We start from the raw sequence: 25,623 nt of genomic DNA, 5'->3' as shown, positions 1-25,623 counted from the left end.
TTGAACCGGAATTTTTTTCCTATTGGTTCGTTCTGAACAGAAACGGAATTTTAACGTTTCCGGTTTTGGGTTCCACCATTAAATAGACGTTCCCGAACCGGTTAGAACAAAAAAAATTTCGTTCCCGGAACGGTTAATTACGTTCCCTGTCAGCTGTTTAACAAATGGCTATAAAATTATGTCTCTGTCTCATCCAGCTTAAGCCAACTGTAGGCTAATTCTATTACAACCTTCATTAAATAAGACAAGAAATAATTCAAAACAATTATTATTTCAAATGTTGGCGATTTGGATTCTCAGTATGTCTTCCCATCTACACAAACAGAAAAAGTGCCAAAAATGAAAGAGAATTCGTTTAGTGTGTTACCAAAGGCTAGTCAGGCCCTATAGAGGGCTACCGCATGACGTCACCGCGCCGCGAGATTTTGTTAGGCGCCATATTGGAAGACCAAGTACACATCTATGCAAGCACATACATACATAAAACAAACTACACCTGAAATGTAGCCAGGGCCGGTTCTGCCCTAATCTGGACCCGGGTGCAACATCGCGCAAACCCCCCAAAAAAAACAGTCTAAATCAGGACAACCATCACATAACTATAACTATAAACATTTTAGATCAACTATTTTAACTAAATGGGCTATAATAAATCAGCCTGCAGGCAGCCACGGCGGGCTGCCTCAGAAAAGTAACCATTTGTCCTACCTTAAAACTCGTTTTGCATTTTCTGCCTCCTTTTTTGTATTTTCGACCCTCCGTTTATTTTCTTTCCTTTTCTGAAAACCCGATTTGTGTCCAGACATTTTGTTCTGCTACCAATGAACTAACTCGTCAGGTCTCGTCTCTCGATGATTCCCGTGGGAAGGGCAACAACTGATACATTTTTACAAACAGCCAATAGGGAGGTTGCAACGTTCAGGCTCTTCTTTGCTCAGAGACACTCAGTAATGCACTTACTCACTAGCAGTCCACCTTCCCGCTCTCTCCATTCAATCAGCGAACGTCACACAGGAAGTGAACCCCAGCGGGTCATAGAAACTTGCGCAGGAGAAGAATGACTATTTGTAGGCTACAGAAACTTTGAGGAACGAAATAAAAACCGGTATTAACCGGTTACCATTATTTTTAATAAGCGTTTCTGTTCCGGAACATAAAAAATAATAAAGTTTCTGGTTTCGTTTCTGTTCCATGTGAAATAGAAAAAGTTCCCGGTTTTCGTTTTCGTTCCTTGAACCGGTTCAAAGCCCTGGTACTGACTCAATAATGCAGAAGTCATAAAATAGAAATCTATAACAAAGTTTGTATGAAAAAAAATGACGGTGTCTAAGACACAACCCAAATGACCCTTCTGTATTTACTGTTAATTATTTGTGACAAACAATAATGATGGAAAAATAATATACTTTATTTTTTTCGCAGTCCAAATCCTGCGTTCTGATTGGCTGGTGAGCGGGTCCATATCCTACGGTACGGACCCCGGTTACGGACCTCTGGCGACTCGCTCGTTCACAACAACAACAAACATAGTAGTATTTTTTGTCAACATTTATCTTTTTTTTATAAGATTTATTTATAAGATTATGAAAAATCTTATAAATTTTTGCCAGCATTTCTCAGGAGAATAGCATTAATTTTACAGCATGGATAGCGATAACGACAGTCTTTACAGCGAAAGCGAGTTTTACTACCCTGAGGAAGATAAAATTAAAGAAAACATTTCAGGAGAAAGCTAAAAACCTCTCTAACTTGCTAACACCAAGCAAAAACATGGCTGAATCCTGAATGACTCAATTTTGTATAAATAGGGGACTACATAGGCAGCAAAATGTAGTTTTTTTCCCTGCCATGGAAGTGCACTTGTATACCGAGGAGGAAGCCGTGAATGAGGATTCAAAATGGCGGCTCGGCTCGGTTTTCCCTTTCGGGCGCTCTCATTTTCTGTTAGAATTTGGTAAAGAAAAAAATAAATATATTATTTACCAGCTTAAGGTCAGTCCGTATGGTGAAATACCGTGACCTCGGCCTTGAATACTGACCTCGGCCCAGAGGGCCTCGCTTAGTACTTTCAAGACCTCGGTCACGGTATTTCACGATACGGACCGACCTTAAGCTGGTAAATAACATACATATATTAAGTCTATTTTTGGTCAAAGAGCCATGCAGGAGTTATTTATGCAGTTTGATATTAAAGTTTAATATTCCAAGTAAAATATATACAAATTTCATTCCTTTTTTCTGTTGAATAACACTATAACAGTAACGAACAGTACTGATGGAAAAATATACTTAACAGTCTTCAGTACTGATAATGGAATGAATGTACTGAATAGCTATTTGATTGAGAACAAAATGTGTTGTCTCAAAGGTATGGTACATCGAGGATATTACATGGTCGCGTGAAGATATAAAGTTTATGTTCGAGTGGTGAATGTATATATTCACAAGTGAGCAAAGTGAACAAGTGAAATATTTTTCAACATGAGAAAATAAACTTGATATCTTTGCGCCACCGTGTAATGTTCTTTATATTATATGGACACATCCAGAAAAGGGCGGCACGGTGGTGTAGTGGTTAGCGCTGTCGCCTCACAGCAAAAAGGTCCGGGTTCAAGCCTTCACCACTCGAGGGCCTTTCTGTGCGGAGTTTGCATGTTCTCCCCGTGTCCGCGTGGGTTTCCTCCGGGTGCTCCGGTTTCCCCCACAGTCCAAAGACATGCAGGTTAGGTTAACTGGTGACTCTAAATTGACCGTAGGTGTGAATGTGAGTGTGAATGGTTGTCTGTGTCTATGTGTCAGCCTTGTGATGACCTGGCGACTTGTCCAGGGTGTACCCCGCCTTTCGCCCGTAGTCAGCTGGGATAGGCTCCAGCTTGCCTGCGACCCTGTAGAACAGGATAAAGCGGCTAGAGATAATGAGATGAGAGACATCCAGAAAAAAAAAATTACACAAGTAACTCAAAATAATTTAATTTTGAACCAGTTTGCCATTTTGACAATGCGTGTCAAGTCAGCAGGAAAACACTAGGAGTGACATCATCAGAGTGAAATATCGGGAAATATGTCACTCAGATCCGTGATGCATTTTGTATAAAAAAAATGCGAGTTTTTGAACACGAAAAGATAAACATATCTCCAAGCTAACGTGATTTTCTTATTATAATATAAAAGAAAGAAAGAAAGCACAACTTTATTCATCACACACTTGTGAAATTTCCTCTCTGCATTTAACCCATCTGAAGCAGTGAGCAATGAGCACACACACACACCCAGAGCAGTGGGCAGCCATGCTAACAGCGCCCGGGGAGCAATCGGGAGTTAGGTGCCTCGCTCAAAGGCACCCCAGCCCAAGGCCGTCCCATATTAACCTAACCTGCATCTCTTTGGACTGCGGGGGAAACCGGAGCACCCGGAGGAAACCCACGCAGACACGGGGAGAACATGCAAACTCCACACAGAAAGGCCCTCGCCGGCCGCTGGGCTCGAACCCAGGACCTTCTTGCAGTAAGGCGACCGTGCTAACCACTACACCACCGTAACACATTCACAAACAAAAAGTACCCAAATTTATCGAAACAATTAGATGAATTAATCGATTTCCTCACGAGTGAAGACATTGAAAAATATGTCCCGTATGAAAAATATGAGTGGCGTATTTCCCAGTAAAACACTCGTGCCTATGTAATATAAACAGTTATAATTGCTGTGAGACTCCTGTGAGAATACACTCACCGTGTGGAAAGCGTCACAGAAAACTTCAGTGTTGTCAGATCAGATGTCTGCATGTCAGATTAACAACTCTCATGGGATTCAGTCTTCGCTGATTTATTAACAGTTAATACATCAATTGTCAAAGGAGCGTGACATTTTGAATTCCTGACCCATTACACATAACTACAACATGGCAAGTTTCAAACCCGACGACTGGCCAACAATTATTACGCGGCTCAAAACCAGCACACAGATCTGCAGTGCGGGCTAAATTATAGTCGGCATAGCAACGCATTTAATTTGGCTTTCGACTGGGGCAGATGTTAACAGATTCCAAAGGTGCTGTGTACCTTGGAGGTGCAGCCACTTGCATGGTGAGGTCCTCTTCCTGTACTTCATCCAGATCAGGGATCACGGGGATATCTTTTAAAAAAACACACACACACATCAACATTAATAAACTAGGCATGTGCTACTGGTGGATGTTTCAATCTGGTTAGACATAATGGAGGATACGAACCAGGGACGTGGCACAGATCAGAGATCAAAAGAGGGCAAAGAGGAAAGGTGGGCTGCAGAAATTTGAAATGAACACAAGCACTCTGCAAACTTTTCTAAAAAGAAAAAAAAAAAAAGAAAAAAATACTGAAGCCCTTGGAACAAGCTTGGCCATATGCTGCTTGCTACTGCTGGGTGTTACTGAAAGCTGCAACATATCTCACATCCCTTGAATCATAAGGCTTCACAGATGCCGTCTGTCTCCTCTCCTAATTTTTGTTTATATTGTGTGTGAACTGGCATTTGATTCCCACCCTCCCTCTGCTGCTTCTTCTCTCCCTCCGACTCCTCATCTCTCTTTCACTCTCTCTAATATCCTCTTCCTCACTGCCCCCTGTCACAGTGACCAGGCGGGCATGAATATTCAGTGAGCAAGGCAGCATCACTTCCTGCTGCGAGGCAGAGCACTGGCCAGGGGCTCCCTGAAAAATGCCTCCCCCTTACCCTCTATGCACCCCCCGCCCCCCCACACCACTTACGCACCCCACCTTACCCCCCACTACCCCAGCATTTGGGCCTTGTCACTGGTGGCTACCCTACGGACCCTTCGGGCTGGAGTGGGTGACCTGCGTGCCCGCTCGGCGTGGGCTAGGCTCCAGGTGTGCCCATCTGTGTGGGGTCGGAAGTCACGGCGCGCCCTGGCAGGAGCCGCGGTGCCAGGAGCTGCCTGCCCGCCGCTCAAAACAGTGGGAACCCACTTTAATTGGCAAAACTCAACAGGACAGAGCATGGCGTTGCTCCCAAAGAAGGACAGGGCAAACTTTCACAGCCCCCCAACACACACACCCTTTTGGATGGACTTTCATGAGAGTGAAGAAGTGTTAGTGGGTGTATGTTGGGGGAGTGGAGAGTGTGAAAGAGTCATAAACAAAAGGAGAAGAGGATATAGTACAGTTAGTATGCTCGTTTCATATATTAGAAGCTCTGATTAACGGAAACTTTTACTATTTGCATAGCATTCACATGAAAACATGCATAGTGTTGACATAACATGTATCAAATGAAAATTAATATTTGTCTTTAGGAAGAATGGGATGCTCTGTTGCACCTTTGCTTTCCAATCAAAAGAGAGTCGTTTATCATATGGCTGAGAACATACGAAAGTAAGGACACAGGATATAAGGAAGTTTAAAAAATTGCATTTATTATCTTTGAGAGATTAAAAAAAAAACGTGTGCAAATATGTTTTTTTAAAAAAAACCTCCACAACTTTCCTTTTTTTAAAGGACACCACAAAATTAAAGACCATTTACAAACTGATGTCTGTAATCAACATCAATGTAATTAATTAGGCACTTACTTTTGAACACCTTCAAACAACCAAGACACACTCTGGGGAATTTTTCGCCTGTACACTTTCAGTCAGAGCAACACGCCCTGTAACTCATGTTAAATTCCATCACTCTGACACTGATAACAAGCCCCCTTATGCCTCCATTGATAACTTCTTGCTTTTCTTTTATTTTTAATTAAATCTAATTAAAAATGCCAGCCTCGTTTAGTCACTGACAAGATTCATCTGTGTTTCTGATATCCAAATAAATGCGGGCGCGCGCTGAGTGCTGCTTCATATTCATGAGGTCCTGGGTGACACTTTGTCCTCTCATTTCCAAAGCAGTGCGTTCAGCAGAATCTGTCCCCCCTGGACCCCCAATCAAATTTAATGGTCTTAGCGCAGTGACATCAAAAAGCCTCTACGTCCAGCTCTTCGCAAATAGATTCCAGGCTTGTTTTCCCCCCCAACCAACCCTCCCCTCATCTCGGCGAATAATGCACTATCAACACAATTCTATGAGAGTTCAATGTGAAACATGGCGCGCTTAGCTCTGTGTATGCAAACGCCATGATTAAGTGGCCAAAGCAAAACAACGGTTTTAAATGAGGTTCCAATGCAGCCTATTATGAGAGGTCAGGGGAGAAGTAGGGGTCGCTGAATACAAGCTAATATGACGACTCCATCAAAAACCAAGGCTGCACCTCCCAGCATTTAAGATTTGTTTACCTCCTATCCAATAGGCCCACCAAGGTTATTTACTCAGATGAAATACAGAGAGAGGAGACTAATCGGACCAGTAAGACTGCAAATACTAGTTTATATTCATGCCTATACACACACACACACACACACACACCCGGCCTGGGCATGCGGCTGCTTTTAGAGCCCAGTAAACCCAGCCAATGGCATTCACCGTTCACAAAGTAATCATCATCTGAGCTCTATTTCCTGGGCCAGACCCGAAAGCAGCAGGGTCTTTCAGCATATCTGACCATTTTAGGCATGGCCTATAGAAATTGATATTATATATTAAAGAGTCTTATTAACCGCTTCAAAACCAAGCTCAAAACAATAATCACTGTAGAGTGAGATTTGCACTAGCTAAAGGGATCCATGCAGAGTTTACTGTTTAGTGCATATTTTAATGCTTACATTTATACTAAGTAACTTTAAAAACGCACAGTGGAATTCAACACGATATCACTTTAGATCCATGCATATATTTGAAATTTATGATATTGTATGTAATGCACACACATCTTGAAACATCGATAAAGGACATTTATTGTCAAACTCAAGAATTAATTCACAATAAAAAAATTCCAAGTGACAGTTGGTCCATGTTCGGACCGTCATGCTGGAGATTCTGGGTCTGTGTCGTCCAGGGGTCTCAGCAGCAGTGACTGAGGGTGTCAGGAATCTGTCACGGAGGTGAGCTAGCCTGATGTGCTGATCCTGAACCGGCGTCGTGACTCGAGGCTGACCAGGGCGTGGACGATCCCTGGTGCTCCCTGTCTGTCTGTAACGCTGACTCAAACGGGAAATGGTCGAATGATGAACACCGAAGTGCCGGGCGACCTCTGTCTGTGTACGTCCGGCACGCAACATCCCGATGGCCTGTTCACGTTGATTTTGGCTTAGGCGTGGCATCTTCAATAATGACAATTTTCCCATCATTTCCCCCGGGTATTTATAGGCAAGATTGTGTGTGTACAGTGTATGCAAAATTTGTTTGAAAATTAAAGCCTGTCCATGTCATTGACTACCCGAGTCATATTGTACGTTACTGAGTACAACTCCCTTAAATTCTGATTTGAGCACAGATTTGGAACTTATTCGGGCGGAACGAAGTTATTTTTCCATTGTGATATATTTCTTTTCTTCTTGAGATAAACTCAGCACGAATTCAGCAAGTTTTATCAATGTGCGTTTTTAAAGTTACTTAGTGTATATATATATATATATATATATATATACACACACACACTGAAATGTCCATTGTTACCCTCCCCAGGGGTGGTCAACCAGCAAAGATCACTCCAAGAGCAAGGCGTGTAATAGTTGGCGAGGTCACAAAGGACCCCAGGGTAACTTCTAAGCAACTGAAGGCCTCTCTCACATTGGCTAATGTTATGTTCATGAGTCCACCATCAGGAGAACACTGAACAACAATGTTGTACATGGCAGAGTTTAGTGCACATTAAAATATGCACTAAACAGTAAACAATGGTGTGATTTTATATATATATATATATATATATATATATATATATATATATATATATATATATATATATATATATATATTTTGTTTTGTTTTGTTTTTTTAAACTTATGTTGCAGGTTCTTGTCTGGTTTCACTAAAACATATGGGAGGAGCATGAAATCAGCCAATTATTTTTGAATAGACTGTATACAATTTTTAAAAATTAAAAAAAACAATTAAATCAACCAATTATTACTGGTTACCAGAATTTTTGGTTAATTAACTCAGTGATTTAAAAAAAAAAAAAAGTGTCACTATCATTCAGTACTGTAAAAAAAAAAACGCTAAATGTTTCAAAGTGATTTCGGATTTCGAATTTACTCTCTCTCCATCTATACGAATTTCAATGTTAAGCACTAACATTCTTAACATTTACATCATCCCATATAATACTAAATTTCTTTTGGTAATGTAAAATTGTTTTGCATATTAAACAGGGCCAGTAGGGATGTGGTTGGAACATAATAGCACTCGAACACTTTTCACCATTTATGTTTTTGGGAGTAAAATCTGTACAACAAAGTCAAGCTTTTTTTTTTAACATTTCAATTTAAAAAAAAATGTGACAAGATGACTTGAGAGTTTTAATACTTGTATGATGAAAAAGATTTAATTACGCCAACAAAACAAACATTAATTACATCATCCATACTGTACATATCGGTAATAATCTTACTGTTTAGGATCTAAACTGAGATCCTTCTGCATCAGAACTGGACCAGTGCTGCCTTCTGAAGCAGTGCAACCAGTGGCATTGCTCTTCACCCCTCCTTTAACTTTTGGCAATTTCAGCCCTTATTTCCCCTGCTGCTTGCTAGAAAAATTGGAACAATTATTCCAGGCTGTGCTTTGCTGAAAGTTCTGACATTACTTGTGTGGTGGACCTCAAGAGCTCCAGGGTGTGTGGAAGCCATGTTCCCAGTGGAAGACACTTCAGGCAGGGACTAGTGTGAGTGAACACACGCATGAGCGCTGCCACTCAAGTTATGACCTGTGCAGTTACGGGCTTGGAGAATTCTCACCCTTCCCCTCGAGGTGTGGGTATAACTTTAAAAATCATGTTCTAAATAAAAGGTACCTTCTATAAAAACACAACATTTATTTTGAATTATGTGCACGGTAATAATAATAATAATTATTATTATTATAATAATACATGTCCATCTATTTGCTGACAAACTGCTGTGGTATAAGGGTTAAAAAAAAAAAAAAAACACTTCAGGACATGCTGTTATAGGAAACTAATCAACTTCAGGATGGGTCCCACTGCATCATACCACCCAGTCAGTGATTATTTTCCTATAACGGCACACCAGCTGTGTTTTATTCCTTGCACAGACCAGCATATAAATATATGGTGTTGCCTTCATGTTCTTAGATGAACGATTTTATGGCACAAATTGACGGCCCGGTTATCGTCAATTAACAAAGAGGTTATACATTCGGATAACTGCACTGCAGTGATCAGTCAAAGGCTATTCTTAGTCTGCTGTAATTCAGTATCATACCCAAGGAGTAAGTGTGTGGCAATCTGTGTTAACAGAGGTGAGCTGAGCAGTGTCACTAGCAGAACTACAGCGATACTCACCGCTTTCATCATCCGAGCCCTTGGGGGTCTGGGGTCTTAACCGGCGGCTATACAAAAACAACAACAACAACAACAGGTGTGTGTTAGAGCAAAGGCTATGGAATTGTTAATCACCAAAGCAAAGCATCTTGTTACTTAGCGGTGAAATTTCTGCGCTAATCTCTCCTGCTGTAATTATGTCCTACATGGCTTGCAGGCACAGGTAGAGTAGTGCAAGAATTCAAAAAAAAAAAAAAAGACAAATGTCTTGCAGACCCCCTCCTCCCCAACCTCAGCTAAAGTGATGAGAACTCCACCATGATGTCTTTTAATCAGGCTAAGTGATTGTTCTTGGAATGCCAGGATTAGTTGCAACCAAGGACAATTTCCAAGCAATGGCAATTTCCTTTTTTTTTTTTTTTTTATAGCAGCAGGCGTAAACAAGCGGTTTTTAAAAAGCAAATCTTATTTTTTTTAATCAGCAATATAGAAAAGTAATAAAACATGAATGAAAATAAAGGGAAAAGATATGAAACTTACTCCTCGACCTCCTCAGCACCTTGTCTTCTTCCAGCTCTTTAAAGAAGAAAAGGTTAAAATAATCAACAGCAGTTTTTACTTGCACAATGCTTTCTTATTGAATGCTTTTTTTTTTTTTACCTTAATCATCACAGCACAAATGATTAAGTGGATACGTTTGTGGATACAAGTGTTTCAGCCCTTATGAAACAAACAGCATAATTCTGCATTTATTCGTCTTCTATAATTTAACAACTTGATTATTTGTAACAATTCATTCCCACCTTGTTTTTACAAGTACTTACAAGATTAAAAAAAAAAAAAAAAAAAGACTCTATATTTACATCACAGATCAGTAAAAGAATGAAAAAGAAGTAGCTTCGCAACACTTTAAAACAAGACACTGACCGCAGCAAAAGCCCACTCAGGGCACCCTGCACTGATTAAGCAGATAAAGCAAATCAGTGTTGATTCTGATTAATCAGGTACAACAGAAACAGAAAGGATTCTCTGAGCATTTAGTGCCCCCTACTGGATAAGAAATACTACAGCATTTTCTCGCCAACATCACCACAAATTCACAAAAATTCTGTCCACTCTCATTTTTTAGTGAAGGTTTGGCTACTTATCTGGTTCTTTATATGTACTAGTATTAGCGTTATTGATTAATTTCTAAAACAACTCTGTGGAAAAAAATGTTTCTATTTGCCATACATACAGAATCTTTCTTGAGATGAACTGGATCCAATTGAACCTTTATAAATCTGCACAGTACCGTTTTTATTCGGTGTGACCAGATAAAGACATTCATGCACTATCACAATACTGTGTATATTTAACAGTTATTCCACTCAATCTTGTCGTACATTGCTTATAGCCAACTCGGTGCTACGCGTCTTGTCGTCTATTAGCTCGTGTACGACGAGATTGAGTGGAATAACTGTTTTATTCTATCCACATTTCACTGGATTTTGAGAAATGGAGCATTTTTATTTTTTGCAAATTCGATACATAAAAATTTTATACAAAACGTCTGACAAAAAATTACATTCTAAACGTTTAGAATGTAAACAAACCGCGAAAAGACAGTAACAATTAGTGGAAAATGCGATAATAATAATAATTCTTGGAAAAAAAAAAGATACGTTCTTCCCATCAAATACTTTTATTCCACATTTTGTTGCTTTTTTATTTTTTAGGGTTTTGTTTTCGAGTAGAGTTTTTATTTCATCCTCGGTTGGTTCAGTAACACGCTGCGCCCATTTTGATTTTCTTTACTCATGGTATATGAGCTGATATCCTAGTAGTAGAGTAGCCAATCAGTAAATGTAGACAGAATGAAACAGTTATTCCACTCCATTCACCTTGTCATACATGGCTTATAGCCGACTCGGTGCTACGCGCCTCGTCGGCTATCAGCTCATGTATGGCTTCATCTCATCTCATTATCTCTAGCCGCTTTGTCCTGTTCTACAGGGTCGCAGGCAAGCTGGAGCCTATCCCAGCTGACTACGGGCGAAAGGCGGGGTACACCCTGGACAAGTCGCCAGGTCATCACAGGGCTGACACATAGACACAGACAACCATTCACACTCACACTCACACCTACGCTCAATTTAGAGTCACCAGTTAACCTAACCTGCATGTCTTTGGACTGTGGGGGAAACCGGAGCACCCGGAGGAAACCCACGCGGACACGGGGAGAACATGCAAACTCCACATAGAAAGGCCCTCGCCGGCCACGGGGCTCGAACCCGGACCTTCTTGCTGTGAGGCAACAGCGCCTTCTTCCTTTGTCTCTTTTCCTTTAGTTTGTCTGTATATTTGTAATGAGAATGTTTCACACGAGTCTGTATAAACTAGAGAGTTATGATCTTAACCTCGGGGGGGGGGGGGGGGGGGGACACACATCTTACTACACAGAAACAAACTGGGCTTATTATAAAATGTTTATCTTGTTATGATGGCGCCAAATGTGACAGAGTTTGATACAACATTTGTCCTTCTCGTTTCTCATTTGGCTCTGTACTGTACTGTCAAGTAAGGGAGCATGTGCTCAACCCGCTGCCCTTTGTGTGTGTCCTGCCCAGGCAGAGCCGCATTTAAAGCGCATTACAGGACCTCTTGATTAAGACTCATGTAAGGTAAAGCGATAGACATGGTCAACCTGTCTGGAAAAAGTTGTTAGGGATAAAATATATTGTGACAACCTGGATTCAAAGGTTCATCAATAAACTGACAGATCAGTTAGTGTCAATTAGGAGTGATAGATCTGCAAATCCTGGGATTTCTGCTGTGGGATTAGTGTGAGCAGGGCGGCGGTGATTGAGCATGAGGGGTGACATTGAGCAGAAAAGAAAAAAAAAAAAAAAAAGAAGTCCTTGCCTGCTCTAGAGGGGACCATTAGTTACTTTGTTTCACAGGGCAGGATCAATGCATCGTGAACCCCTTTAACACCTTATACAGCACTCCATCCACTCTTTCTCTCTCCTTTATCTCTCGCCCACAGAAAAGAGAAAATCAAGACGGGTTAGGCAGACTCACCGAGCGGACACGCTGACCTGTCTTGAGACAGATGTACAGACGTTCTCGCGACTGCCCAGACCAGTGATTCAGAAAACCATGCAAATGAATCCAATCTATCCGGCTTGTTAAGTTCAGAGTACCGCTATATGCATGTCTAGTTTTAAGAGAGAGAATCAGCAGAGCACTGAAATCAACTGGAACAAGTGATACGGTGCCACTGCTGAGTGCAGTGATACAACAGAATTTATTTTAAGTCAAATTCTGTGTGGAGTTTGCATGTTCTCCCCGTGTCTGCGTGGGTTTCCTCCGGGTGCTCTGGTTTCCCCCACAGTCCAAAGACATGCAGTTAGGTTAACGCGGGGCGGCCTTGGGCTGAAATGCCCTTGAGCAAGGTAACGAACCCCTGACTGCTCCCTGAGCGCTGTAGTATGGCTGCCCACTGCTCTGGGTGTGTGCGCGCGCGCGCGCGTGTTCACTGCTTCAGATGAGTTAAATGCAGAGGATGAATTTCACTGTGCTTGAAGTGTGCATGTGACAAACAAAGGTTTCTTCTTCTTTATTGTTAAAAGCGCTATACAAATAAACTTGACTTGACTTTATACACCACGACTTCTCTCAGTCTCAATAGCAAACTTTTTACAATCATATTTAAGAAATTAAATATTGAGCAATATACTAAATCTGTAAGAATTAGTCATATAATGTTGGATTAAACTAATTCAAGCCTGCACAGCTTCTTCACTGTCTTTGCATGAAGAACATCGCCCTCCAGTGACTTGTACAGGACACTGCATTCACTAAGCACTGCAAAAACTAAAATTGTAACATGTTAAAGCAGGAGTGAAAGATTTTGTAACAGCAAACTGAACTAACTAAATAACTAGCAGCTTTGGGACCAAAAGGTTGCTGGTTCAAGTCCCTGGACTAGCAGAAATGGCTGAAGTGCCCCCGAGCAAGGCACCCAACCCCCAACTGCTCCCCAGAACAACATACTCTGTCCATGTTGTACGTCACTCTGGATAAGAGCGTCTGCTAAATATCTGTAAACGTAATGTAATAATCGGCATCATCATCATCACACTTCTCTAGCCAGGCTTGTAGTACTCAAATCTGACTCGTGACTTAACTTGGACACTGATGACTCGGACTCGTCCATTAACAGCATTCGGACCCATAAACTGGAGATGAGGACTCGGATTTTTTCTTTATTTTTTTTTTACAACATGCCATAATAATTTGTCATAAGATATTTATATGTACATTAATTGTTATACTAATTTTGTGCAAGAGAATGCACATTCACCTGTTCATACGTCATGTTCAGGAACAAACTAACGTCAAAGGTGCTAAAATGCCTGGAGAGAAGCCCCTAGGATTGTCCGCTTTGCTTATACAGACTTCTCGTGCAGTGGGAAAAAATGCACTGTGATGTGTTCCATATGTAGAAGAACTATCGAGGAGACGACGGGGACGACCCCGAACTTCAATCGTCATTTGGTAAGACTCCACCCAGAGAAGGAAGTGACACACTATGTTCATTGCTCTGTTGATAATGGGTGGGGCTTGCTTGCTGAGCGATGACCTAGCTAGAGTTAACGCTCTCTCATGTTATCTGCCCTGTTGATAGTGGGCGGGGCTTGCTTGCTGAGCGATGACCTAGCTAGCGTTAACCCTCTCTCATGTTATCTGCCCTGTTGATAGTGGGCGGGGCTTGCTGAGCGATGAATTTTTTTTATCTGTAGCCTGTTCACCAAAATGGGGCAGTCAAGCAGTAACGTTAGTCCAACACAGTAGTAGAGACGCTTTCACATAAAGGCAGCAACAGCCACCGCCAAATGGTGCGGGTGGAGTCTCGTTCTCGGACTCGACTCGGGTCAATAGTGGACCTGACTCGAAATTATCTTTAATGACTTGGACTTGAACACTGGGGACAAGGTTTAGTGACTTGACTACAACACTGTCTCTAGCAGAGCATAAATACTTTGTTATTAAAAAAATTATAAATCTACGTAATACATGCCGTGAATTACTACCCAATTTGGAAACAGATCTTTGATGTCAGCCATGACATTAACTTCCATGGACATGTAATGACTGAGTCATTTAAATCTGTTGGTTAAAGTCAACCATTGTCTTATTATAACAACAAAAACCTCGACAATCATTTTATTCATCACATATCTTCTTTTTGACATTTTGACTGGCCCACAAAATCACCAAAACTCAGTCGTGCACAAAACTAGTGGGATTATTCAGAACAACAGAAACTGCTAGCTGAATTGTGCAGCCAGTCAGTGGAAGATCAGGATAAAACTGGCAGGAACTCTCTGAAGACACTGTTGGCATTCTTACCTGAAAAGATTACATGACAAACCTAATGTTTTGTCTGGGAAGTCTACTTTGTTGATGGACAATCATGTGTGTGTTTGTATACTTTGTTCCAGATGAAAAGGGCAGAACTATGCTTTGGGTAGGTTAGGGTTAGACGATGAATGAATGCAATCATTCACTCAGGGTCAGGTTAAAGTCAGGGCTGGACTTTGGATGAGAGGGCGTTTTTATATTCTTAAACCCCACAAGAACAGCAATACAGGTGTGTGTGTGTGTGTGTGTGTGTGTTTGTGTTTTTAGATACTACTGAGGACCAAATGTCCCCACAAGGATAGTAAAATCTGACCATTTCTACCTTGTGGGGACATTTGGATGGTCCCCACAAGGAAATTGCTGTTGTGTTTTTTAAACAACAACAAAAAAAAGCCCTGCGATGACCTGGCAACTTGTCCAGGGTGTACCCTGCCTCTCACCCATAGTCAGCTGGGATAGGCTCCAGCTTGCCTGCGACTCTGTAGAACAGGATAAGCAGCTACAGAAGGGTGTACCCTGCCTCTCACCCATAGTCAGCTGGGATAGGCTCCAGCTTGCCTGCGACTCTGTAGAACAGGATAAGCAGCTACAGATAATGAATGGACGGACGGACGGACGGACGGACGGACGGACGGACGGACGGACGGACGGACGGACGGACGGACGGACGGACGGACGGACGGACGGACGGACGGACGGACGGACGGACGGACGGACGGACGGACGGACGGACGGACGGACGGACGGACGGACGGACGGACGGACGGACGGACGGACGGACGGACGGACGGACGGACGGACGGACGGACGGACGGACGGACGGACGGACGGACGGACGGACGGACGGACGGATGGATGGAAGGAAGGAAGGAAGGAAAAAAAAAGCCAAAAAGTTTCCTTTTCATTACGAAGATTAAGGTTAGAGTTAGGTGCAGGCACAGCATTAATTAACTGCAGTAGTACTTATGTCAATGGAAGGTCCTCACAAATCCATATTTTGTTGCTTTTTTTTTGTGGTTTTGTTTTCAAGTAGAGTTTTTATTTCGTCCTTGGTTGGTTCAGCAACGCACGCCGCTATTTTGTTTTTCCCTATTCAGCTCCCTATGTGAGCTGATGTTCTAGTAGTAGAGCAGCCAATCAGAGCACATGATTGCTCTTATCCAGTGAATGTGGATAGAATATATAAATATCACACACAAATATTTTATATATATATATATATATATATATATATATATCTCAGCTGGATAGTACAGTGGTAATGCTCACTGACTACGACGCAGGAGATCGGGGTTCGAATCCCGGTTGGGGCAAAACATCATCCAGTAAGGGCAAGACCCCTCATGATATATCAGCCTACCTCAGGAATGAGTGAAGACATAACTGATAGAGTCATACGTCGCCCAGGTCAACAAGGTCTGCGTCAGTTGCTAGGGAACCAGGGCAAACTGATGAGAAATGGGCTACTGGAACAAGACATCGATGGACGAGGACAGAAAATACGGATTTGCTGGAATACAAGCAATCCCAGAGAGAGGGGATACATGCAGCGAATGGGGGACCATTGGATACTTCGAAACCCACAATCAAGGCTATTAGCAGAGCTATTAGCCCAGTGTTCCAACATCCGTAATCGAAATTAAAGAGATTAATGAAATACAACAATGATGCTACGGCAAGGGGGAGCCAGGTCAGCGGGGCCACATCCCCATCATCCCCACAACCAGAGATTGGGTACCAAGCCCTAACAGCCTCAACACAAGAGCTGCTGACCTGATAAGGAAGATCGTGACCTGGAGCCCCCGATGAATACTGAAGCTGAGTTGCCAAGTACCTTCAGAAGATCTACTAGTAGATGTGAATGCTGCTCTGAAGACAATCTCCACAAGAACCATCACTGAGACCAACAAGCTGATACACAGTACAGCAACAGTAATCATGGAGATGCTTGGACACAAGGTGGGCTCGGGACATAAACAGTATCCTCCATGGAAGAGACGATTAGAGGCCAAGATAAAGGCAGCACGGAGAGAAGTTAGCCAGCTAGCTGAACTACAGAAAGGGAACATGGTGAATAAAGGGGCACCCAGGAAGTACAACTCACTCTCCATACCAGAGGCACTCGAAACTACCAAACAACGACTAACAGCTCTGGCCACCCGGTTGAAGAGATACACCAAGGAGGGAAAGGCCACTGAACCAGCCAAGGTGTACTCTCAGTGGCAGGGGAACAACAACCGGTCAGACCCACCAAGAGCTGAGGTGGAAAAATACTGGAAAGACATATGGGAAAGAAAGGCATCACACAACACTGATGCCCAATGGTTAGTGGACCTAAGAGCTGACCACAGCAACCTCCCAGAACAAGAACCAGTAACCATCTCAATGGCAGACGTCCAAGAAAGAGTGTCAAAGATGAAGAGCTGGACAGCACCAGGCCCCGATATGATCCATACGTACTGGTTGAAGAAGCTAACTGCACTCCATGAACGCCTAGCAGCACAGATGAACCAGCTGAATGGCTAACCCAAGGCAGGACAGTCCTAATCATGAAGGACCCCCAGAAGGGACCCATCCCATCCAACTACCGGCCAATTACCTGTCTCTGCACAACATGGAAGGCCCTGTCAGGCATCATTGCAGCAAAAATGAGTAAGCATGTGGCTCAATACATGAGCGAGGCACAGAAAGGAATTGGCAGTAACACCAGAGGAGCCAAGCGCCAGCTACTGGTCGATAGAACAGTCGCCCGAGACTGTAAGAAGAGACAGACCAACCTGTGCACTGCCTGGATTGACTACAAGAAAGCCTACGACTCAATGCCACACACATGGATACTGGAATGTCTGGAACTGTATAAGATCAACAGGAATCTAAGGACCTTCATCCAGAACTCAATGGAAATGTGGAAGACAACCCTAGAGGCCAACTCAAAACCCATTGCCCAAGTCAACATCAAGTGCGGCATATACCAAGGAGATGTGCTATCACCACTGCTGTTCTGCATAGGCCTGAACCCCCTCAGTCAGATCATCACGAAGAGCGGCTATGGGTACCGATTCCGTAGTGGGGCAACAATCAGCCACCTGCTCTACATGGATAACATCAAGCTGTATGCCAGGAACGAGCGAGAAATAGACTCGCTGATCCACACCACCCGGATCTACAGCGATGACATAGGGATGTCATTCGGATTGGACAAGTGTGGCCGGATGGTCTCAAAGAGAGGCAAGATGATCCGGACTGAGGGGATTGACCTACCAGAGGGCAACATAGGTGATATCCAAGACAGCTACAAGTACCTTGGCTAACGGAAACCATGAAGAGGCCACAAGGAAGTCAACCACAGCCAAATACCTCCAGAGAGTAAGGCAGGTCCTGAAAAGTCAGCTGAATGGTAAGAACAAGGTCCGAGCCATCAACATGTACGCACTACCAGTCATCAGATACCCCGCTGGTATCATAAACTGGCCAAAGGAGGAGATAGAAGCCACAGATATCAAGACTAGAAAGCTCCTCACCATGCATGGAGGGTTCCACCCCAAGTCCAGCACCCCGAGACTATACACTAAGCGGAAAGGGGGAGGCCGAGGGCTAGTGAGCATCAAGACCACGGTCCAGGAGGAAACATCGAAAATCTGAGAATACATCAGAAAGATGGCCCCAAAGGATGAACTGCTAAGTGAATGTCTCAGGCAGCAGAACCCTGATGAGAGTGCAGAGGAGGAGGAGGAGGAACAGACAACCTGGAGGGACAAACCCCTACATGGCATGTACCACCGTCAGATAGAGGAAGCGGCTGATATCAAGAAATCCTACCAGTGGCTGGATAATGCAGGACTGACAGACAGCACAGAGGCACTAATCATGGCAGCACAAGAACAGGCCATAAGCACAAGAGCCACAGAGGCCAGGATCTACCAGAGTAGATCAGACCCAAGATGTAGACTGTGCAAAGAAGCCCCTGAAACAGTCCAGCACATAGTAGCAGGGTGTAAGATGCTAGCTGGATCAGCGTACATGGAGAGGCACAACCAAGTGGCTGGGATAGTATACAGGAACATCTGCAACCAGTATGGAATAGAAGTACCCAAGTCCCAATGGGCCATACCACAGAAGGTGGCTGAGAACAACAGGGCCAAGGTTCTGTGGGACTTCAGCTTCCAGACTGACAAACAGATCCTGGCTAACCAACAGGACATAGTGGTGGTGGACAAAGAGCAGAAGAGGGTGGTGGTGATAGATGTGGCGATCCCAGCTGACGCCAACATCAGGAAGAAGGAACATGAGAAACTTGAGAAGTATCAAGGGTTGAAAGAGCAGCTGGAACGGATGTGGAAGGTCAAGGGTTGCGTGGTCCCCGTGGTAGTGGGGGCACTTGGGGCAGTAACCCCCAAACTGGGAGAGTGGCTCCAGCAAATCCCAGGAACAACATCTGAAGCCTCAGTCCAAGGAACATCGAAGATACTGCGCAGAACCCTCAAACTCCCAGGCCTCTGGTAGAGGACCCAAGCTTGAGGATGACATGGATACCACCCCCACCCCCACCGGGGGTGAGAAGGGGATTTTTTAAATATTAATATATATATATATATATATATATATATATATATATACACACACACACACACACTATTCAAAAAAAGTAGGGGATATTGGATTTACAAGTAGAATGAAATGCAGATCATGAGGTCAGGAAGGAAACAAATGACAGAAAAACATTAAGGAAACATTTGTCAATTTATTCGAAACCCTGTGTACAGTCAGTAAAGGACAGATTCTCCAGAATAAGGGTCAACACAAACACAGGGTCACACAGCAAATTTACCACCATTTTGAAACCGAGTCAGTAGCGGGTAAAACCCCCTCGGTTGGCTAGACAAGCTCGAATTCAGCGTGGCATACTCCTAACGAGACGTCCCAGGTCATTTTGGGGAATGTTATTCCATTCCTGTTGCAATGCTGCAGCAAGTTCTTGGACATTGGCAGGAGGTTGTTGACGTTGGCGTAGCCGCTGTCCAAGCATGTCCCAGACATGCTCGATGGGGGAAAGGTCCGGACTGAGTGCTGGCCATGGTAATCTGGTGATATTCTGCTGCTGGAGGTAATCTGTAACGATCCTGGCCCTATGACATCTGGCATTGTCATCTTGGAAAATGAAACGGCGGCCATAACGACGTGCAAACGGCACAACATGGGGTGCCAAGATGTTGTCCCGGTAGTACTGCCCTGTGACACGTCCAGCAACAACATGCAAGTCTGTTCTGCCAGCAGCAGTGATGCCTCCCCACACCATTACAGAGCCACCCCCATACGGATCATGTCTAATGACGTTAACGTCATGGAAACGTTCGTTACGTCGGCGCCAAACCCTCCTGTGTCTGTCCAGGAAGTCCACAGTGAACCTCGACTCATCTGAGAACATTACGTGGTTCCATCGGCGATTATCCCAGCGTTGATGATGACGACACCATTGGAGTCTGGCCCTAATGTGACGATCCCTCAAACAGGGAATGACACGAGGACGTCGGGCGTGTAAGTGAAATCTGTGCAGTCAATTCCTGATGGTCTGGCCACTCACTACCAAGCCAGTATCCCTTCGAAGTTGAGACCTTATCTGATTTGCTGTTACCATACGATTTCTCAAGGCAATAGTGCGGATGAATCTGTCCTGAGCCTGAGTTGTTGCCCTTGGTCGACCGGATCGTGGTCTATCCTGAACAGACCCTGTAGCATGATGTCTGGACCATAATCTGCTAATGACAGACTGGGAAACATTCAATGCTCTTGCCACAACGACCTGTCTTGTGCCAACCTGTAGCATGCCAAGGGCACGTAAGCTCTCATCCTGTGTTAGACGGCGCATGGTCTCTGTTTAATTAACGACTTCAACCACTGATAATCCGATGCTTTCTCTTCAAAATCTTCCTTTGGAGTGGCTCTAACCTTCCAATTGAGAGTCATGCAAATTTGTGGCACGACCCCCTTGATCATCAGTAGCATCCTGTGCTGGATCATGAGAGAGTGTCATTGATGTGTTTGGGTGATGAATTTCTTTGGAAATGCTTCCTCAGTAAGGAACTATACAACATGCTTTCGTATCCCTTTGTATATGTGAAAATTTGGATCTCAAAATAAAATATCCCCTACTTTTTTTTTAAACAGTATATATATATATATATATATATATATATATATATATATATAAAAAAAACCCCGATTCCAAAAAAGTTGGGACAAAGTACAAATTGTAAATAAAAACGGAATGCAATGATGTGGAAGTTTCAAAATTCCATATTTTATTCAGAATAGAACATAGATGACATATCAAATGTTTAAACTGAGAAAATGTATCATTTAAAGAGAAAAATTAGGTGATTTTAAATTTCATGACAACAACACATCTCAAAAAAGTTGGGACAAGGACATGTTTACCACTGTGAGACATCCTATTTTCTCTTTACAACAGTCTGTAAACGTCTGGGGACTGAGGAGACAAGTTGCTCAAGTTTAGGGATAGGAATGTTAACCCATTCTTGTCTAATGTAGGATTCTAGTTGCTCAGCTGTCTTAGGTCTTTTTTGTCGTATCTTCCGTTTTCTGATGCGCCAAATGTTTTCTATGGGTGAAAGATCTGGACTGCAGGCTGGCCAGTTCAGTACCCGGACCCTTCTTCTATGCAGCCATGATGCTGTAATTGATGCAGTATGTGGTTTGGCATTGTCATGTTGGAAAATGCAAGGTCTTCCCTGAAAGAGACGTCGGCTGGATGGGAGCATATGTTGCTCTAGAACCTGGATATACCTTTCAGCATTGATGGTGTCTTTCCAGATGTGTAAGCTGCCCATGCCACACGCACTAATGCAACCCCATACCATCAGAGATGCAGGCTTCTGAACTGAGCGCTGATAACAACTTGGGTCGTCCTTCTCCTCTTTAGTCCGAATGACACGGCGTCCCTGATTTCCATAAAGAACTTCAAATTTTGATTCGTCTGACCACAGAACAGTTTTCCACTTTGCCACAGTCCATTTTAAATGAGCCTTGGCCCAGAGAAGACATCTGCGCTTCTGGATCATGTTTAGATACGGCTTCTTCTTTGAACTATAGAGTTTTAGCTGGCAACGGCGGATGGCACGGTGAATTGTGTTCACAGATAATGTTCTCTGGAAATATTCCTGAGCCCATTTTGTGATTTCCAATACAGAAGCATGCCTGTATGTGATGCAGTGCCGTCTAAGGGCCTGAAGATCACGGGCACCCAGTATGGTTTTCTGGCCTTGACCCTTACGCACAGAGATTCTTCCAGATTCTCTGAATCTTTTGATGATATTATGCACTGTAAATGATGATATGTTCAAACTCTTTGCAATTTTACACTGTCGAACTCCTTTCTGATATTGCTCCACTATTTGTCGGCGCAGAATTAGGGGGATTGGTGATCCTCTTTCCATCTTTACTTCTGAGAGCCGCTGCCACTCCAAGATGCTCTTTTTATACCCAGTCATGTTAATGACCTATTGCCAATTGACCTAATGAGTTGCAATTTGGTCCTCCAGCTGTTCCTTTTTTGTACCTTTAACTTTTCCAGCCTCTTATGGCCCTTTTCCACTACCCTTTTTCAGCTCGCTTCAGCTCGCTTCAGCCTGACACGGCTCGCGTTTCGACTACCAAAAACCAGCACGACTCGGCTCGCTTCAGCCCTGCTTAGCCCCTAAAACTCGCACCGTTTTGGAGTGGGGCTGAAGCGAGCCAAGCCGTGCCGAGTGAGGTTGGGGGCGTGAGCAGACACTCCCCTGTGCACTGATTGGTGAGGAGGAGTGTCCTCACATGCCCACACACGCCCCGCGAGCGCGCTGGGATCTGTAAACACCGCAAACCCGGAAGGAGAATAATTATGAATTACGAGAATTTCTGAAGCCTTATGCGCCTCGCCTCATCTATACACTCTTGCCAGTATCTGTCCGCGTTGTCGGTGACAACAAGCCACAGCCCCAAGACCAGCAACACTAACGACTCCATGTCCTCCATGTTTATTGTTTACTCTCCGGGTCGTGAGACTACCGCTTAAAAGATCACTGAATCAGTGACATACAGAGCATCGTGGACGAGTTCGCGGAGCGCAAGGCTCGTCATATGCCCTTCAAATAATGCGCGCAGTAGGCTATTGATGTTTTATTATGAGCCATGTACAGTATGTCGCCTAATGTTTTTTTGTTTCTGAGTTACATGTTCGTTTGAAGGACTTAATGTACAAAATAACATAGTTGCACCCCGTAGTGTTGAAATTGGTAAACACAGTGCATTCAGTGAGGTTTGCACCGCCCTCCTTTTATTTCTGACTCTTCCTGTCACCGTTGCAACCTCTGAGCGCTCATTCGTATGCCCTTCAAATAATGTGCGCAGTATAGGCTATTGATGTTTTATTATGAGCCATGTACAGTATCCTAATGTTTTTTGTTTCTGAGTTACATGTTCGTTTGAAGGACTTGATGTACTAAATAACATAGTTGCACCCGGTAGTGTTGAAATTGGTAAACACCGCAGTTGCGGACATTTTGTAGCCTAAAATGATGTTATGATAAGCTTTAATAAAGGGCCCGGTCATTTGCCCCGCCCCCGGCCCGGCTCTGACTTGTTCCGCCACTGTCACTGATGTCACTGTTTGCGCTGCTTAACGACATCACGTGACGTCCACCCACTTTCGCTAACTCCACCCAATGTGTCCACCCACTTCCAGCCAGCACGGTTCAGCGCGGTTGTAGTCGAAATGCAACTCCAACAGCCCCGCTCAGCTCGACTCAGCTCGACTCGGCACGGCTCAGCCGCGTTTGTAGTGGAAAAGCGGCATTATTGCCCCTGTCCCAACTTTGAGATGTGTTGTTGTCATGAAATTTCAAATGAGCCAATATTTGGCATGAAATTTCAAAGTGTCTCAATTTCGACATTTGATATGTTGTCTATGTTCTATTGTGAATACAATATCAGTTTTTGAGATTTGTAAATTATTGCATTCCATTTTTATTTACAATTTGTATTTTGTCCCAACTTTTTTGGAATCGGGGTTTTGTGTGTGTGTATATATATATATATATATATATATATATATATATATATATACACACACACATATATATATATATATATATATATATATATATATATATATATATATATATATATAAATAAAGCTGGGCGGCACGGTGGTGTAGTGGTTAGCGCTGTCGCCTCACAGCAAGAAGGCCTTTCTTGCGAGGGCGAGGGCCTTTCTGTGTGGAGTTTGCATGTTCTCCCCGTGTCCGCGTGGGTTTCCTCCGGGTGCTCCGGTTTCCCCCACAGTCCAAAGACATGCAGGTTAGGTTAACTGGTGACTCTAAATTGACCGTAGGTGTGAATGTGAGTGTGAATGGTTGTCTGTGTCTATGTTTCAGCCCTGTGATGACCTGGCGACTTGTCCAGGGTGTACCCCGCCTTTCGCCCGTAGTCAGCTGGGATAGGCTCCAGCTTGCCTGCGACCCTGTAGAACAGGATAAAGCAGTGAGAGATGATGAGATGAGATGAGATATATAAAGCTGGAATTTAAATGGATTTTTGGAGGGTTGGCACCATTTGATTTACACAACATTCCTAACCACTTTAAAGGTGCAAATTGTTTTTTATTTTGACAATATTTTTTATTTTAAACAATAATTAAGATGAAAAAACAGAAATCTGGAGTGTGCATAAGTATTCACCCCCTTTCATACGAAACCCTTAAATAAGACCTGGTCCAACCAATTCACTTCATAAGTCACATAATTATTAGTTGATTAAGATCCACCTGTGTGCAATCAAAGTGTCACATAATCTGTCTGTATAAGTCAACCTGTTCTGGAAGGACCCTGACTCCGTAACACTACTAAACAAGCAACGTGAAAATCCAGGAGCACTCCATTCAGGGAAATAATTGTTACATCGTTCACAAGTAGATCAGATGTGTGTGTTAGAGATGTGTGTGCGTGAACTCACTTGGCAGAGCCGCTCCCGGTGGACTCTTCAGCCCAACCTCCTTGTCTGCGAGGTGGCTTCGGTGGAGGTCCCTATCAAATGATAAACAATTTGTAAGCTGGAAAGATCACTGCAAATTTATACTAAATAATATGTTAGAACAACAGACCATTTACACACACACACACACACCATTCAGTGTTAATATACGATCAACAATATGCATGTTTATAAATGAATTCCTATATTAACTAGGCCAGTGTATCTCCTGCTATGCAGAGCTTGCTCACTAATCTGTAATCTAAGACACCTGGAGGAAGATTTAGCCATTTCTAAAGACACACGTTCTTTGGCTGAATAAGGTGTTCCAAGATTAAAGCTCTAGATTAGCTAAACTATGCAGACACTCCCTATGAATCTCCCCTGATGTCCCACAGTACTTGCACTGTCAATGCTCTAATGCTAGAATTTAAAAAAATAAAACACCTATAGGAATATTTCATCGTACTTTCGTTCAAAATACACACCGACCATTTTCACACTGATGCTCATGATTCTTCTATAATATAGTTTTCTAAATACTCCACTTCAGTAAATACTAAATGCTTTCAAAGATGGATGTTTGTCAGAATACTGCTATGAACTGAAGAAAAATTTCATCTCCTCTGCTTCCTTTGGCATCGGCACTACTGCTTTGTTCTTCTGACATCCCTAACTTACATCAGTCACGAATCACTCAACCTGACAGCCAGATGTTTCAACCACAAACAACAATTAACCACAAGGAACAATAAGAAAAAAATGCCCCATACAATCTGCTGTGTTTTCTATTACTATACGCTCAGAACA

At 43.2% G+C, this 25,623-nt stretch overlaps 1 protein-coding gene across 1 annotated transcript in view; it reads right to left on the bottom strand.

The window, feature by feature from the left end:
* LOC132893975 (intraflagellar transport protein 43 homolog A) overlaps window positions 1-25,623 on the bottom strand; it is a 52,521-nt gene that overhangs the window by 6,043 nt on the left and 20,855 nt on the right. Inside the window, exons 3-6 of the mRNA XM_060933159.1 lie at window positions 24,796-24,866; window positions 9,919-9,954; window positions 9,400-9,446; window positions 4,062-4,134 (exon numbers count right to left, since the gene is read on the bottom strand). Coding sequence (XP_060789142.1) covers window positions 4,062-4,134; window positions 9,400-9,446; window positions 9,919-9,954; window positions 24,796-24,866 — 227 coding nt within the window. The remainder of the gene's footprint in view (window positions 1-4,061; window positions 4,135-9,399; window positions 9,447-9,918; window positions 9,955-24,795; window positions 24,867-25,623) is intronic.

Source organism: Neoarius graeffei, chromosome 11, assembly GCF_027579695.1.
Source record: "Neoarius graeffei isolate fNeoGra1 chromosome 11, fNeoGra1.pri, whole genome shotgun sequence".
Classification (NCBI taxonomy): domain Eukaryota; kingdom Metazoa; phylum Chordata; class Actinopteri; order Siluriformes; family Ariidae; genus Neoarius; species Neoarius graeffei.
Note: the sequence above shows the minus strand (reverse complement) of the source record. Positions and strands in the feature narration are given on the sequence as shown.